The sequence below is a fragment of the Panicum virgatum genome, unplaced genomic scaffold (assembly GCF_016808335.1).
Source record: "Panicum virgatum strain AP13 unplaced genomic scaffold, P.virgatum_v5 scaffold_4047, whole genome shotgun sequence".
In the NCBI taxonomy this organism is placed as follows: domain Eukaryota; kingdom Viridiplantae; phylum Streptophyta; class Magnoliopsida; order Poales; family Poaceae; genus Panicum; species Panicum virgatum.
Window position 1 is genome coordinate 40,001 of NW_024376360.1, and position 15,000 is coordinate 55,000.

General features: G+C 44.2%; 2 protein-coding genes, 1 long non-coding RNA gene and 1 pseudogene across 4 annotated transcripts in view; 2 read left to right on the forward strand and 2 right to left on the reverse strand.

Moving 5' to 3' along the window:
* LOC120694193 overlaps nt 1-5,279 on the reverse strand; it is a 7,272-nt gene extending 1,993 nt beyond the window's left edge. Inside the window, exons 1-2 of the long non-coding RNA XR_005683371.1 lie at nt 2,174-5,279; nt 1-1,866 (exon numbers count right to left, since the gene is read on the reverse strand). The exon at nt 1-1,866 is cut by the window's left edge and continues 1,993 nt beyond it. This is a non-coding gene — a long non-coding RNA (uncharacterized LOC120694193). The remainder of the gene's footprint in view (nt 1,867-2,173) is intronic.
* Nucleotides 5,280-7,309: 2,030 nt separating this feature from the next.
* On the reverse strand, nt 7,310-10,697 carry LOC120694194. The gene is made up of 2 exons (XM_039977362.1): nt 9,935-10,697; nt 7,310-7,315 (listed from the first exon to the last, which is right to left on the reverse strand). The coding sequence occupies exons 1-2, from the start codon at nt 10,151-10,153 to the stop codon at nt 7,310-7,312; spliced, it is 225 nt and encodes a 74-aa protein (XP_039833296.1). The 5' UTR covers nt 10,154-10,697.
* Nucleotides 10,495-11,755, forward strand: LOC120694192 (annotated as a pseudogene). Its single transcript, XR_005683370.1, has 2 exons — nt 10,495-10,553; nt 10,660-11,755. The product of XR_005683370.1 is annotated as a probable cytochrome c biosynthesis protein (transcript).
* A 457-nt stretch (nt 11,756-12,212) lies between these two features.
* The window catches only part of LOC120694186, a 6,086-nt gene continuing 3,298 nt past the window's right edge, over nt 12,213-15,000 (forward strand). Inside the window, exon 1 of the mRNA XM_039977356.1 lies at nt 12,213-15,000. This exon is cut by the window's right edge and continues 3,298 nt beyond it. The gene's annotated coding sequence lies outside the window, so the exon portion shown is untranslated.

Genomic DNA, 15,000 nt, shown 5'->3' on the forward strand with positions numbered 1-15,000 from the left:
TACTTGCAAAAAAAACATATAGGACCAGAGAAATGGGTTAGAGGGCTTCTTTCACAGTGCGTACCTCTCTTTCTCTTCTTTCTCGCTCTGTTCTGGAAACTAACTACTTCTCCGGAAGCAACGTCAACAACTTATGCAAGAAAACTCCTCCTTTCGTAACTACTTTTCGGTAGAGGACTTCTTCCTATCAAACTGCTTTTGCCCTGCAATAATAGGCTAGACTTGATTCAGGTCAATACAATACTATTCTTCGAACTTGCAAGCTTGGGACACAAGCGTAAACTGAAAAAGAAGGAAGTAAGACCAGGTACACTGCTAAACATAAGTATAAAGAGGTGGAAGGCTGGCTGTGCTTGTGCTCACCTACAGGTCTGTCCTAGCATACAGTATCGAAAAAAAAAAGACTGTCTCTTATTTGTGATTTGTCTGAATCAGCGTATATTAACTAATACTACTTTATCCAGTCAATAATTAATTGAAAGGTCGTCTTTAATTAAAAAGTGCATAAGCAAGCAAGGAACGGAAGGCATGCTAACTACACTACTAGAGTCAAGAAATAAAACTACACTACAAACCAAACTATTTGAGTAAGAATCTATTCTTTTTGCTTATTCGTAAGCGCATGAAGAAACTTATTTCACTCTAGCAATGAGCATAAATAGTTGACAACATAGTTGTATTAATTCTTTCTTTCCTCCCGTCCCTTCACGCATGAAGATCGTCGTATGTATGTTCGACTTTGGTAAACAAACGGGTCTTTCATAGTCTCAAATCTTACCATTTCTGAATTTCTACTACTGGTTGGTTTGGACAAATAGTAATATTGAAGACAGCGCGAAGAGCCCTCTGAACGAGCCATGTCATAAGTAGACTACCCGAGAAGGCTCCGGTAATGAAGAAATCACGACTTTTGTCTACTTCCTTCTCCTCTTTCCTTTTCCTTTAGCTCGTGGGTTGGCAGAAGGGAGTACCGACCAATCACCTTTACCAGGAATGAAACCTGCTTGCTCCAGATTCCGAAGTACCTGTACTACTCTCAAGATCGAGGAACTGGTGTTGTTGGATCAGCGAAGTTCAGAATTGCGATTACTTTGCTTTCTTGTCGATTTCTTGAGAGAGTTCCCCTCTCCGGTTGGAATGGAACTATGTAGGCTTGGGCGTGATCCTCTACTTGTACTTGAACCGGAATATGAGCCTACTACTTTCTCTCGATCGTCCAGCTTTTGCTTTTCCTAGATGGAGAGACCTACTCCCGTATCGTGCGAAAAACCCTACTATTTGGTTGGTTGGCCCAATTATTAATAGGAAAATCCTTTGTTTACAACGGCTTATGATAGATTCTATGCAACTGGTAGCAAGAGTGATAAATAGGGCCGATTCGTCTAAACATACCTTATGCCTTGGTTAATTTACTGAAATTGAACTACCAAAACCATTAAAAAGTGCTTTGCCGCCCGCACTGTCTAGAATGGCTCGTGGTCAACGATGAGAATTTCTTTCTTATGTGGATTCCTAACCTAAGAAAGCTCTAACTCCAGCCAGCGAGGATGGGTTAAGTTATTCACCAGCTTCCCCTTCCTTTTCTCCGATCATAAATAACCTTATCTCTTTCTTTGTCTTTCATCCCCTTCTTTCTAATTCTAAAAATAAAGGGGGGGGGCGGTAAGGCGCCTATGGTTTGACAGGCTCACAACTTACAAAGGGCACTCGCTGCTCGCAGGCCTGCTCTTTCTATTATGATTTCTATGTCTATGAAAGCTCCTTTGACTCCAGCCCCATAAGCTATTCTTTCACCAGCACCTGCACCTACGAGACGACTATTGCTATTATTTTTCATTGCCATTCTTCTTCCTACTTCGAGGGGATCTGTAAAGAGAAGAAATGGACAAAAAAATGAGCTAAAGCCAAGCGAACAATTAAACAACTCGAGTGAAAAAGCCAGGAAAGAAAAGCTCTAACTTGAGTAAAAAAGCCAATAACCAAGATAAAAAAAGCTCGGCGAGCGAGTAGGTTAGGTAAAAGACACTAAGCTAAGATTAAAGGTAAGTAACTAGTATCGATCCACGGGAGCAAGGAACAAGAAAGGTCTTGAGCTGCCAAGAAGAATGTACCTGGGTCGGGAGCAGGGGTTGGTGGAACAACTGGACAAGCCTAAGTATCTAGCTTTGCTCACCTTGTTGAAACTAGCCCCGTTGCAATAGAGAAATCCTTTCCCGTTGAGAATGAACAGCTTTACCAAGGCATTCCACTGTCTTTGCTGGAACTGCTGTCCTCACTGAACTAACTGCCCGTTTCACTTGTCCCGTAGCTGGCTTGGAATAAGAAAAGTCTTTTCTTCCTTCCCCGTGAGCTAGAAGGAAGAGAGAAGCTGTGGCTGGCTTTGTTCACTCGGCTGGCTGGTCTATTTATTGATATTTGCTCTTAATAGAGAAGAAGCTTTTTCCTGCGAAGATCAAGTTGAACGGTGAGTTCTAAAGGTTTTCCTGATGTACCAGTGTCTGTGTCGCTTTCCAAGTAGTCCTTTCTTATTTAATCAAATCAAAGAAAGGGCTTAAAAATCCAGAACTGCTAACAAACCAAGGATATAAGAATATTCATTAGGTTAATCACTTTTCTGTGTTCATTAGTGAACTTCCCCAGATAACAAATGTCTAGAATCTCCAGATAAGGAAGTACTCTTCTCAAAACACAACTGCTAACTACAGATAATTCTTCATTTGCTCCTTGGTTTAGACTTTAGAACAGCACTAGATCTTAAGTAATTGTGGGAGCAGACCCCCTAAAGCACCAGACCATTTTATAAACCAATTGCAAGTAAAAGTAGTCTTTGCAGCAAGTTAAACAATAGTATCACAAGTTCACAACTATGAATGCTCACACTCAGGATAGACGCCCAGCTTTATTAAGAAAGCCAAAGTTCATACAAGAAAAAAGGAAATAAGGAAAGCAGGGGACACCTGCGTTACAATGAGGTAATCTGACTTATAACGACTCCTGAACAACTCAAACACTAGAAAGCACTAGTATCACCAAACCAACAACTGAGCTTTCGACAGACGGACTTAGTCTTTCTTCAGGTCCCGCTAACCTAGTGATGTAGAAGATTAGCGCCGGATGGCACAAGGCGCTTTGCATCATTTAGTGGCAGCCTCTCCACAGAATTCTGCTGCATGCTGGGCCCTGATGGTGGAACTGTCATTTTGGGGAAGAAGAAAGCCGCCCCCTTTTGCGGCAGAGTGGGCGGCATCGCTTTCCCTCGCGTAGCTTCGATGCCATGAAAAAGCAGAAAAAAGACAAGAAAAAGAAAAAACAGTATCTTTTGGATTCTTGCCATTAATTACAGGAAAACGAATTGTGGAGCTGTAGGCTTCAAAGTAAGGGGAGGACCGAGATTATATACCCAGCAGCAGCGCGGGATCGAAGGGCTTGGTTGGAAGGTAAGTTGGTGGTTGGTTAGGGGTCTTTCCCGCGTGATAGGCTTGGCGCTTCCCGCCTGATAGATAACCACCACCACAGGCCCTTTTACATGCAAGACTGCCATGCGGCACGAATTTCACGGTAGGTACAATCCTGATAAGTTTGCAGCAGTTGAGTCATGCCTTTGTAAACAAACCTTTCCCACCTTTAACAAACCGATCCAAAACCAAGAAAGAAAGAAAAGAAGGAATTTTAGCACAAGGTTCGCCAGACTTGCTTCTCGCTGCGCTCGATCAAAGAAAGAGAAATCGAACAAGAGCTGCGCTCGACCAAGAAGTCATGGGGCTAGCTCGAACGATATAAAGATGGAATCAGCAGTGTCAGAAGGTACTTCAACCAAAACAGAGTAGCATGGCCGGGCAGTAAGCTTTCGAAGCCTGTGTTCTCCCGAATAGCAATAGAATATTTTCTGACGCAGATGGTATTTTCATTTTTTCAAGTGCTATTGCCTGGATGGTGTTCTCGGTATCGTTTTCTTCAAGAAGGGAAGGAATCGGGGGGATAGAGTTCCGGGCAAGACTGTTTGGCTCTATGTTCAGGAAAGGAATGCCCTCAGGGAAGAAAGAGGAAAGTAGCATAGCAGAGAAAAGAATCTCTGTTCTCAGTCTAAGTAAGCCCGTCCTAGCAATAGTGGCTCAAGCTGGTCTCGATCTCGAACTCAAACTGATGCCTAGCTGCCTCCATCTCCGCTTCCTTCTACTACCAGCGTGCGCTCATCCCTTGCTTGTTCTTTCAGGACTGAGTATGATGAAATAAAATATTTTGAGATCTGACTTACTTTAGTCCGTATCGTCGGTCTACTTCTGACAAGCAAAAGGCATAATATCCCCAATGAGTCAGGAATAGAAGATGCCAACGTGTTGAGACCGACCTAAAGATCTTGTCAAACAATACAGGCTTTCTTCCAAAGAATATCCCACTTTGTTGGCTGGCCTGGAAAATCTTCCTAGCCTTGACTGTCGTTGCGTTTAACGAGCTTGACAAAACTACCTCCCCGCTTCTCAAAACAAGGCAGATTAAGGGCTAAAGCACTCCATCTTTTTCGTAGATAGTCTGAGTTCGAGCTACTGGACTGGCTTCGGCTTCTTCCTTCGAGTTAGAGTGCCCAATGCTAATATTCTCAAATGCCTTAACCGTAATGGGAGTGGCACATTCGTTTAGACTTCATCCTATATACGCTTATGGACAGGCAGAAATGAACGGATACCATTCTCCAGAGATAGTAGCTTAATTAGCTTAGGTTTCAATCCTAACGCACGAGAAGAAAAACGAAAAGCATGGGACTTCCAGTACGATAGGGCCGGACCCCAATGGTCCTTTATGTCTGAAGCGGATGTGGGCGTGGTCAACCGAATCTGAGCCGTGTGCACTGCCAGGCGTCGGAACGCTAATCGGAGCACATAGAGTGGGCGGTGGCAAAGCAGTCATCGCGCGTGTGTGTATCTCTCCCCGAGAAGAGGCGCATGGGGTAGCGAGGCAAATCGTGTTTCATCAAATGTGACATGTCTTGAGATGAGTTTTTTCTGCGTGCGGGGATCATAACAGCAGTACCCCTTGTGCTGATCACTATAGCCAACGAAAATACATGACTTTTTTCTCAAAGGATTGACTTTGGCCACACCGTCTTGATCAAAGAGCTCGGGTTACACAAATCTCCCTTCTTTGTGTACTGGAACAGCTACCACTTCCTTAGAACAGCACTAACTTACCGCTCTATACTATATAAAAATAAAAGAAAGAGAATAGCTCCATAACAAAAAAAATAGTGAACTGCCATGAATTACACACACGCTAGTAGTGGCTCGGCTAGAGGACTACAGCAGCCGAAGCCGTGATTTGTATGGTATGTCTTGCCCTCAATGTCCGGTTGGTTGGTAAGTCACTAAATCCCTATCTCCCGGTGGTCGAGTACCCCCGACGCGTCGAATGGGTTGTTTAGTCTGACTTCTTGTGTTGGCCCGACATCATTCTGTCTCCCGCATTCTCTCCTTTCAGCGGTTTGTTTTTTTTACTTCGCTTCGCGATTAGAGTTGTACGCATCATGCATGGGAATCCTTCCGTCCTTGATGTTAACGCTCTCGTGCTGACTGTAGGTCCCGGGTCAAAGGCATCTCGAAGGAAGCTGCTCCGCATATGCGATCACCACACCTCCATGTACCTACAGATGAGGGCTCCAACGCCTACTGTACAATCATGTGGGAAGTGCATCCTGCACACCAGAAAGTCAGTGGCGTACGCCACACCCCCTCCCCCTGTACCTACACCCATTGAAACGTTTATTGTCTGACAATCTCCGACGCGACGCGCAACGCCCCATGCAAATCCCTACGTCGGTCGATCGATGCGCACAGAAGGAGAGCTTGTCCATAACGAAAACGCGTATGTTAAGTTGGTCAATCGAGAAAACGATTTCTGTATAGGGGCAGCCGGGCCGTATTAGCAAGCGTGACGTGCCGGACTGACCCAGCACGTCTTTCTTTCCTGGCAACTGAAGATGCACAAAGTGGTTTCAGTAGCACTACCGAGTTCGCATCAGCGATTTTCTCACCAAACAAGCAACGGATTGAGCAACTAGCGCGAAAGCCGTTGCGCTAACGCGCATCCTCTTGCTTGGAATCAATGGGTTTTGTCAATGAATTAATCTACCGGCATCGGAGGGAGAAGCGGAGTCGGGAGCTGGAGGAAATAACACTTTTTGATGGACGGGAGAGGGAGAGGCAGTTGTTTCATTTCATTCGTTGACCCGGAACGGAAGGTCGTACAGCTCCATAATCAGAAGCGCAGGAAGCACTGATGAAGGATGGTCTAAGCCTAGAGCGGGAACAAAGCAGAGGCGGGGGCTATGACTAAAGCCCCCATGGATTGATACGGAACCCCCCAGACCAAGTAGTCGATCTGCCAGCACCATCAAGCAGGTACCGAGGTATTCTCCGCTTTCAGTAGTTTGATACTCGGGCTTCAGTAGCCGATAGGAGGTGGACCATAACTCGTTGACCATGCAAAAAGGGGCAAAGGCTCGGGCTCTGATATCAATCAATAGCAGCCAGCCAGTTGACCGTGTGAAAGAAATAGATCCAATTGACGGTCACAGAACCACTACGGGATAGTCCGTGAGACAAGATCGGGATCCAGATTCATATCCCTCGACCACTAGTGGAAGACCTTTCAAAGGAAAAGGTTGGTTGGGAGCGGGAGGAAGTCAATTACAGAAAGAGTAGAGACGGATATGGGGACTGTAGCTCCGACCATGTCAACTATGATGCTCTCGCTGCTGCCAGTCCTTTCACCAGTGAATGCTGTCATGCGCTACTTCCCGAACCTCCGTGTCTAGGTCCTGCCGAAAAAGACTGCAAATGATTTACCATCCATCCCACTCATATAGGTACGTTATCGGATTTTGCGGATCGGGAAATGGATCGAACCGCGCGAAATGGTCGCCTCGGAATACAGGGCGCAACGGAACCAAGGTTCTTTGTTGGCGTGTTGCGTAACAAGGGCAAGAGGGGGTGGAAGCGTTCGCCGACTTTGATAGGCAACGCATTGCAAGCAAATAGAGCAGAGAGCTGACCCTTAGTTTCTATTAGAGTCGCGAGCTTGTTGTAGTCGGTCCTAAAGGGAAAACCTTGCAGCTTACTTGCTATATCCCCGCGTCCTTGCACGGCTCGTTTTCTTCGAGCCCTGCTTCTCCCTTCCCCCTCTCCCCAGGAACCGACCATTTGGAGTATAGCCAAGTGGTAAGGCATCGGTTTTTGGTACCGGCATGCAAAGGTTCGAATCCTTTTACTCCAGAGCATACTTACTTATTCTAGTTCTAGAAAAAAAAAAGAAAGTCTCATCCCTAATAAATAAATGAAAGTAGATTTACATTCTTATTCTATTTCTAGGGGGAATGTTGAGGCAAACTTACGATGCTGACAAGCTGGTTAGGTGCCGAGTTGGATTAGACATCGCAGGTTTCAGTTTAAGAATTGGGAAGAGGTTAAGAACCTAGTGGAATCCACTGCGAGGGGAAGTGCTGAAGTGAAGAAAAGCCCCAATTTTGGAGAGGATTGCATAATTGGAGAGACTGCAAGAATTGGAGCAAAGCCGTGATCTGGTAGGCGACTGGTACAAGTGCTAGACCGGAGCTAGACAAGAAGCGTTGAGCAGGAACTTGAGCAATTCAAGAAACCTTAGAAGAAACTGGATATGTTGCAACAAGAAGGGCTTAGCAAGAATCTTGAAACTGGTATGATACCGGCACATATAAGCCTGATGTGATGTACCTGAATTCATTCATGTTCTGTGGAGTCTTTCGTTTTTTTAATATTATGATTTAGTCTCAGTTTAATTAGGAAGCAAATGCGGTTTCAAGATGAACTCAACCTCGAAAAGGAATTCAATTAGCTGTGCAGTTAACCCATTTATCTTTCATAATAGGTTGAAATGGATATTGCCTGTCACTTGAAAATAAGGTTGTTTCTTTTCAGCAAGTTTTTTGTTTGTTAAACAGGTTGACGTTCCACTGGGAATGGAATAACAAAGGCTTTTGGCAGTTTGTGGATCGAGATGTGATTCGCTTTTTTTAGTAAGAGTTTCTTTCTTTTGGTGTGCTCTTCCTGGAACTGGTAATAGGCTCAATTTGGTGCATTCTACTTTGATGTTATGGTCTTTACAATCCTTGAATTGTTTGAACCTGACTCTCATTAATGGTCACTATATTTGATTTGCTCCCAAATGCGCTTATTTTTATTGTCTTTCTGGTATTTGGATTCTATTTATTTCTACCACCTCATATTCTTAGCTCTTTTTTCAGCAGCCACCCTGGAAAGTTTATTAATAAGATTTTACAGACGTTCCTAGGGCTTCCAAATACATTAGCCAATATGAGACGTAAACATGTAAGTCAGCCAGGTCTAAAATCCACTTTTCATTCAGTCTTATTGCTTTCTTTTTGAGTCCTAAAAAAAATTTGCAATTATGGAATCCTATCTTAAAGGCCAGCCCTATATTTTCTTAAGAAAAATTTTTTAGAAAATTTCATGAGATGGGAATTTGTATCAGAGAGAGAAAGAAATGGCTTCTCTGCTTGAGAATTGCTATGAGGCGAAGATCCAGGTAGACAAAAGATTCGTCATGGGGAGGCAGGCAAGGGGAAAAGGGATGTTTGCTTTGGTACCTGTCAATCATTTTGAATCCCGCTTTCATTGACCTTGAAGTCTGAGAGAAGGCTTTTTCTTTCTATTAAAAGATCACAAATCAGAGGGGTGATCAGTCCTCTTTCAATCCTTCATCTTCTTATGAGTAGCCGCCGCTGGGGGGGGGGGTCCTCAGTCTGAATCCTCCACTAGCATTGGACCAACAGTCAGTCTAGCTCTCGCTCTTATCCAATTTCCTTATCCTTTCAGGGCAAGGTCGGAGTAGTAGGCAAATACAATTTCTTTTGTTGCATGCGGACCCGCTTGTGAGACTGAAGAAATTGAAGCTAAATGACAATCTGAACCTACTTGCTTACAGGATCTTTAAGAAACTGTGGACTTTTGCACCTTTCTGTCTAGCTTGAGTTATCTTTTAGTTCTCTCCCCTCGGCAAAGTGGATAGGAAAGAGTCTTGCTTCCATTCCACTAGCCAAGAATAAGGAGAGTGACTTTCTCTTTTGAACCTCTTAAGCTGACTTGAAAAAAAACAGTGGTACACCCCTCAGAGATATAGGGACCACCATGCTCGTCCACTTTCTTGATAAACGACTCGATGCATTTTCTCTTCCTTGCCGCTGAGACTGAGACATATCAAAAAGATCTATTACTAAAAGGAGATTGGGATCATCCTGTGGTTACCGGATGATGGGAATAACTAAGCAGAAATTTGGAAATGAGCACGAAATGTCTATAAATGAATTTTCTCATTATTTGTTATTTCCGGGTCTTTTCGTTGCATTCACTTACAACAAGAAACAACCACCAGCGTTTGGTGCAGCACCTGCATTTTGGTGCATTCTTCTTTCTTTCCTTGGTCTTTCGTTCCGTCATATTCCAAATAACTTATCTAATTACAACGTATTAACCGCTAATGCACCTTTTTTTTATCAAATCTCAGGGACATGGTCTAATCATGAGGGTAGTATTTTATCATGGTGTTGGATCCCAAGTTTTTATGGATTCCTTTTTTGTTACCGGGGTCGACCCCAAAGCCATAATGTCTCAAAACGCGGAGGCTATAGAGAAACTTTTCTTTTTTCCTTTGTCTCGAACTTCGTGAAGAACTCCATTCTATCTCTCCAACAAAAAAGTGGGGCTGCGCCCCAGTTGTACACTCCCTTCGTTCGGGGAACCCTTGTTGATTCTGAACTTCGTTCGCAAAGTAAGCGTCCTTTTAACGGGCCAGCCCTTTTTAATGCGCCGCTTGACCCAGTTTTGAAAATGAGCTTTGCTCTTCTGGGCGCTGGGCGCTCCCGTGGTTCGCGAGAAGGAAAAAGGACTAATCTTTTGTTACATCTGGCACGAGATGAAAAAGAGAGAGCTTCGTCTATCGATGAACAGCAGATTGACGGAGCTCTTGGCATTGCTTTGTTTTTCTCTCCTTTCCTATCAGCGAGTTCCGATCCTTTTGTTCGAAATTTCTTCGTTCGTACCGAACCGCTTGCAGAATCAAATCCTGTTCCACAAGATCCTATATCAGCTATACATCCTCCTTGCATTTATGCCGGAGACGTCGCCAGTGCTATGGGCTTTGGGTTATGTAGATCAAAAATGATGAATAGGATTGTGGCACTCCACTCGCCGCCAATGCGGAAGGATGCCGCCGAAAAGAATGGAACGCTGCTTCGCTCTGCTGGATGCGTCGGATCCCATATCCATATAAGAAGCTCGCTCTTTACCCGATCATTCAAACATTTTGTGGGCGGCGCGCCTGCTCTATTGTTGCGTAGCAATAGAAGCCTGCTCATGCTGCTTCGGCGGCGCTTTTTCGCCTTCTCTTCGCTCTGGACAGGAGCGCTAATGGACACGGGGAGGGAGCAGGCGAAGCGTGTCGTTCGTAATGGAAAGAAAGACACCACTACTTCGCCTCTTTGTTGGACCGCCGGCGCGAACACAGTGGTCTCTGACCAGGACCAGGAACCAATTCGAATTTGGATCTTGACATGTTGGTTGTTTTTAACCGTAGGCATCTCGCCAGGAAGTTGGTGGGCTCATCATGAATTAGGTCGGGGTGGCTGGTGGTTTCGGGATCCCGTAGAAAATGCGTCTTTTATGCCTCGGGTATTAGCCACAGCTCGTATTCATTCAGTAATTCTACCCCTTCTTCATTATTGGACCTCGCTTCTTAATATTTTGACTCTTCCATGCTGTGTCTCAGGAACCTTTTCAATACGGTCCGGATTGCTAGCTCCCGTTCATAGTTCTGCTACAGACGATACACGAGGAAGATTTTTATGGCGGTTCTTCCTTCTAATTACAGGCATATCTATGACTCTTTTTTACCAGATGAAGCAGGAGGCATCGGTCCGTAGAACCTATAAAAAAGAGATGGTTGTGGCGCGAAGTACTCTTGTGCACCTACGTCACTCGGCTCGCGCGCAACCCCGCCCCGTTATGTTATGGAAGAATTTTGCTTCTTGCTGGGCTGGTTATTCAGAGCCAGCAACTGGCTGCCGGATTTCGTCCCGTCCGTAGCGCTTCGGAAGTCACTCTGGCGTGGCGCTGCTGGATACTTCTGATCAATAGGAATAGGAGGAAAAAAAAGCTTATGATGAGCATCTATTGGAGTCGATCATTTCCAAGATCTAATTCGAGTTTCTTATTATGTAGTGGAAACGCCTCACAATCTTCTGTTTTACGCTTACGCTTAAGGGAAGAAATGTTCTTGGTGGATGCAGGCCTTGGTACCCCCAAAATTTGTATGCAAGATGAGCTTACAGGACTGCCAATCAAGCGAGCCACCAGGTTTGAGAATAAGGTGGGATCCAAGAATGTAGTGGCTGGTGAATCACTGATCAAAAAGCGGATTTTTGAGAGATTCTTCATCGATCTAGTGGCCGGTGAATCACTGATCAAAGAGCGAGCAGCCGCCAGGTTTAATGATTTTGTGGGATCCCTGGATGTAGCGGCTGGCGAACCGCTTCTTCTTCCACAAAGATTCAGACAAAACCGAGCTTGGATAGAACTGAAGAAGATTTGGCGAACGAAGAAAAAGGTAAAAGGGTTTAAAATTAAGAAAATCAAAGGAGGTTATTCAGTAGCCATCGCAGGTTTCATTACTTTTCTTCCATTCAAATTCAAAAAAGCTCTTAAAAAAAAAAGGATAGCGAAAGCTCAATTCACCATTGATAGCTTTATCCCTAAAAGGAGGGATATTGTGATAATAGCGGCAGCAAACAAGAACTTGAGGAAAAAAAAAAAAGATAGAAAAAATTATTAATAATCCGAAGCCCACCTTAATCCATTTTGTTGAGGATCTTGCACTTATTCCGGCCCTATATTTACATAGCCAAGAAAGGCTCTGGTGATCATGCATGACTGCGGAGCGCCTATCGCCCTGGCACGGCACTCTAAAATGCATGTTGGGTTGGGCCAGCAAGAAGACTTCGACTAGGGAGACGAAGAATGGAATTGAAGAAGGCAGCATAGTATAAGATAACAGAATGGAACACCAACCAACGAGTAAGTGGTGGATTTGGATGGAGTCTCGCAGAAGAAGAGTACGCGCGCTAGCGCGCCCCAAGACGTCAGTCCTTTTTCTGCTTGCTGGCCAAGGTCAGTTTACTGAATCCCTTCCAAACACCAACCCAATCTCCATTCCTTGATGGGAAATGAGCAAGACCATATGTTTCTAAAAAATATAGCCCCTATATAAACCTAGCCCTTACTACCCGAACTTCTTACCTTCAAATAAGACTAACTGCCCGAACCCGCTTACTTATCTTCTACGATCTAATTAAGTTAAGCAGTGGTTATTTTTTTTTTTAAGTGACTAGAACTTCTATTAACTACTATTCTAGCACCCAGCTGTGCCATGTGTTTATTCTATTTTGCAGGTATTCCTTTCTCATCTTTTCAGGTAAGATAATTTGCAGATCTTCTTAGTCAGCCTATCTGTATTCTTATCCTCTAGTGCGGATCCAATCTGATTTTATGAAGCCAAGGCCTGACATCCATTGTGGGGATCATCTTTTATCGGGAGACATGGCCTGGTGGTTTCTGATCGAGATTCCTAATCAATAGGGCGAAGAGCTCTTCGCATGATCTGGTCCTACCTTTTTTTTCTACGCTATTTTTTTGCCCCTTCTCAGCTGCTGTCCTTACTCCGGATAAATTGGAACACATTGATTCCGTTCGTTCCTGCCCTTCGCTTCAGGCCATAGTGCTTCTGAATTATTTCTATACCCCTTTGATGAGGCAGCCTCTGACTCTCGTGGGTAAACTCCTACTTGATTAGTCAGAACTTCTCTGTCTCAACTCGTGGACCTATCTATCTTCTTCTTTATAAGAGATAGGGCTATTCTCACGGATTGCTCATATTTTTTTACCCCATTTAAAAGTTTGTGCCTTGTTTCAGCCCTTCCTTCATCTGAACCTTCCAGTACTAATCTATCTTTATGGGGAAGACCCCTCGTCTGACCTCCGAGCTACCCTGTCAATTGTAAAAAGTAGTTGAGTCGTGTCTCGCAGGAGCAAAAAGAGTGAAATGAGGACGTAAGCCCCCCAGGTCTTCCTCTTCCTTCTAAACAAATTGCTTTCGCTTGACTCTTCCAGTAAAAAAGTATACTGAGTGGTTGAAGGAAAGCGAAAAGGAATGGCTTTTTCATGTACCAGATCCGGTGAGCCAGACATCAAGCAAAAATGGACATACAATCAAAGAGTAAGGAGCAGTTATTTGCAATGACGGGTGGATTGGTCAGAGCTGCAAGGAGAGACTCGGTTATGGTGCGATAAAGAGCTTGCTTCAATGCTCGGATTCAGGTAGAAAGTAAGAGCAGTAGCATATTCATAGGAGAGCTTTGTACTTTAAATTAGTAGTCCCGGTAGTTGGAAAAAAGCTCTGAATACAGATTCAAAGCATCAAGATAGGTAGTCCGATCATTAGTTGGCCAGTCATAGCAATTTAAGTAGAAAGCTAGCTTCGGGATCAGATCATTCAACTAAAGCAGTCAGGCCGGGTAGGCTTTGAGGAACATTGGGGGTTCCTTATGTTGTGACTGAGCAGATATGTCTATTGTGCCCGGCAAAAACGGATTTGCAAGGAGTTTGCCAAAGGCTTTCTCATTCGGAAAAACAATTAAAAGTATATTTCCCTTCTCCATTCTCTGCTCGGATGATTGCCGCTTGTGTGAATTTCATTGCTGCGGGTCCCGCGTGTGCTCGAATAAGATTGTTTTAGGATTCTATTTAGTTGAATTTATTGACTCCGCGGTGCTGGTTATCGAGTTTATGGCGCCGCCGACCATCCAAAAAGTAAAAGATGGCGTCGGCATTTACTTATTATGCTCTCTTCTAATAGTGGTCCCTTGGTATTCAGGTTGTAAAATCCTGATAGGAAAGTCGACTGTTAGACCTTGTTTTTGTAATGGCCTATCTTCTTTAAAAAGCCGAAAGATAAGGATTTCTAAAAACTTTTGCGTTCCTTTTTCTTTTTTAGGATGCTGGTCTCATGTTTGATCTGGTAGCGATTAAAGAATGAATCTTGCTCTGGCGATCATGGTGGGATTGGTACACCTCTATATGCTGTAAAATGAAGGTACTCTTGAGTTCATGCTACGACCGCCGATTGTTCCTGTGACCACACGCCGTACCAACAGAAAACTATCAACCTATCGGTATGGTTTGTTGTTCACGTGTTATGATCTCGCTCATCAGATTGTTCCCCCCCCCCTGGTCAATGGCGGTGAGTTGATTGACCAAGGCCTTCCCTTACGACGATGGAATTTCTTCCATCGGCAAGAGTACCTTTGTTTGTCTCCTTCAACTTTAATGAAAAGCCTAGTCTCTCGATACTAACTAATTAGTTAGGAGAGGTGCTTACTTTTGTAGTTAAGGATTCATACCCCATCCCATTCCTTTTTCTTTTCAAAGAAAACCTTACCATTTTTGTTTTGGGCCGCTGTTACCATTTCCATTTCCGGAACCTAAACCTAACTAATACTTAGTTGTTTCCATTTCCTCATCTGGTGATAGATCCTCATCTTCTTCTGGCTCAAATCCCTTTTTCATATCCAGGGCAGGCTTTAGGTACGCTTTAGTTTGAAATCATTAAAGATATGCTCGACCTCGTTTATGTCCATGGTACCATCGTACGTACCTTCTACTATCAACCAGATGAGATAGGGCTTTGAAAGGTCAGAGTCAGTCTCCTCTTTCTTTTAGGTCGTTTAGCAGTTCCCCAACCTGCTTTCTCCCCGAGAAAGCCTTCCTGAGATTAAAAGAAAAAGGTTTGAAGGTTGATCTCTGGGATCAGTGATAGTTCGGAACCAGCAAAGGGAGGCTGAAAAGCCGTAGTGCTAACGCACGCCCTGTAGTTTTGAAGCAGGCTTCGACAGCTGCGAGCTCC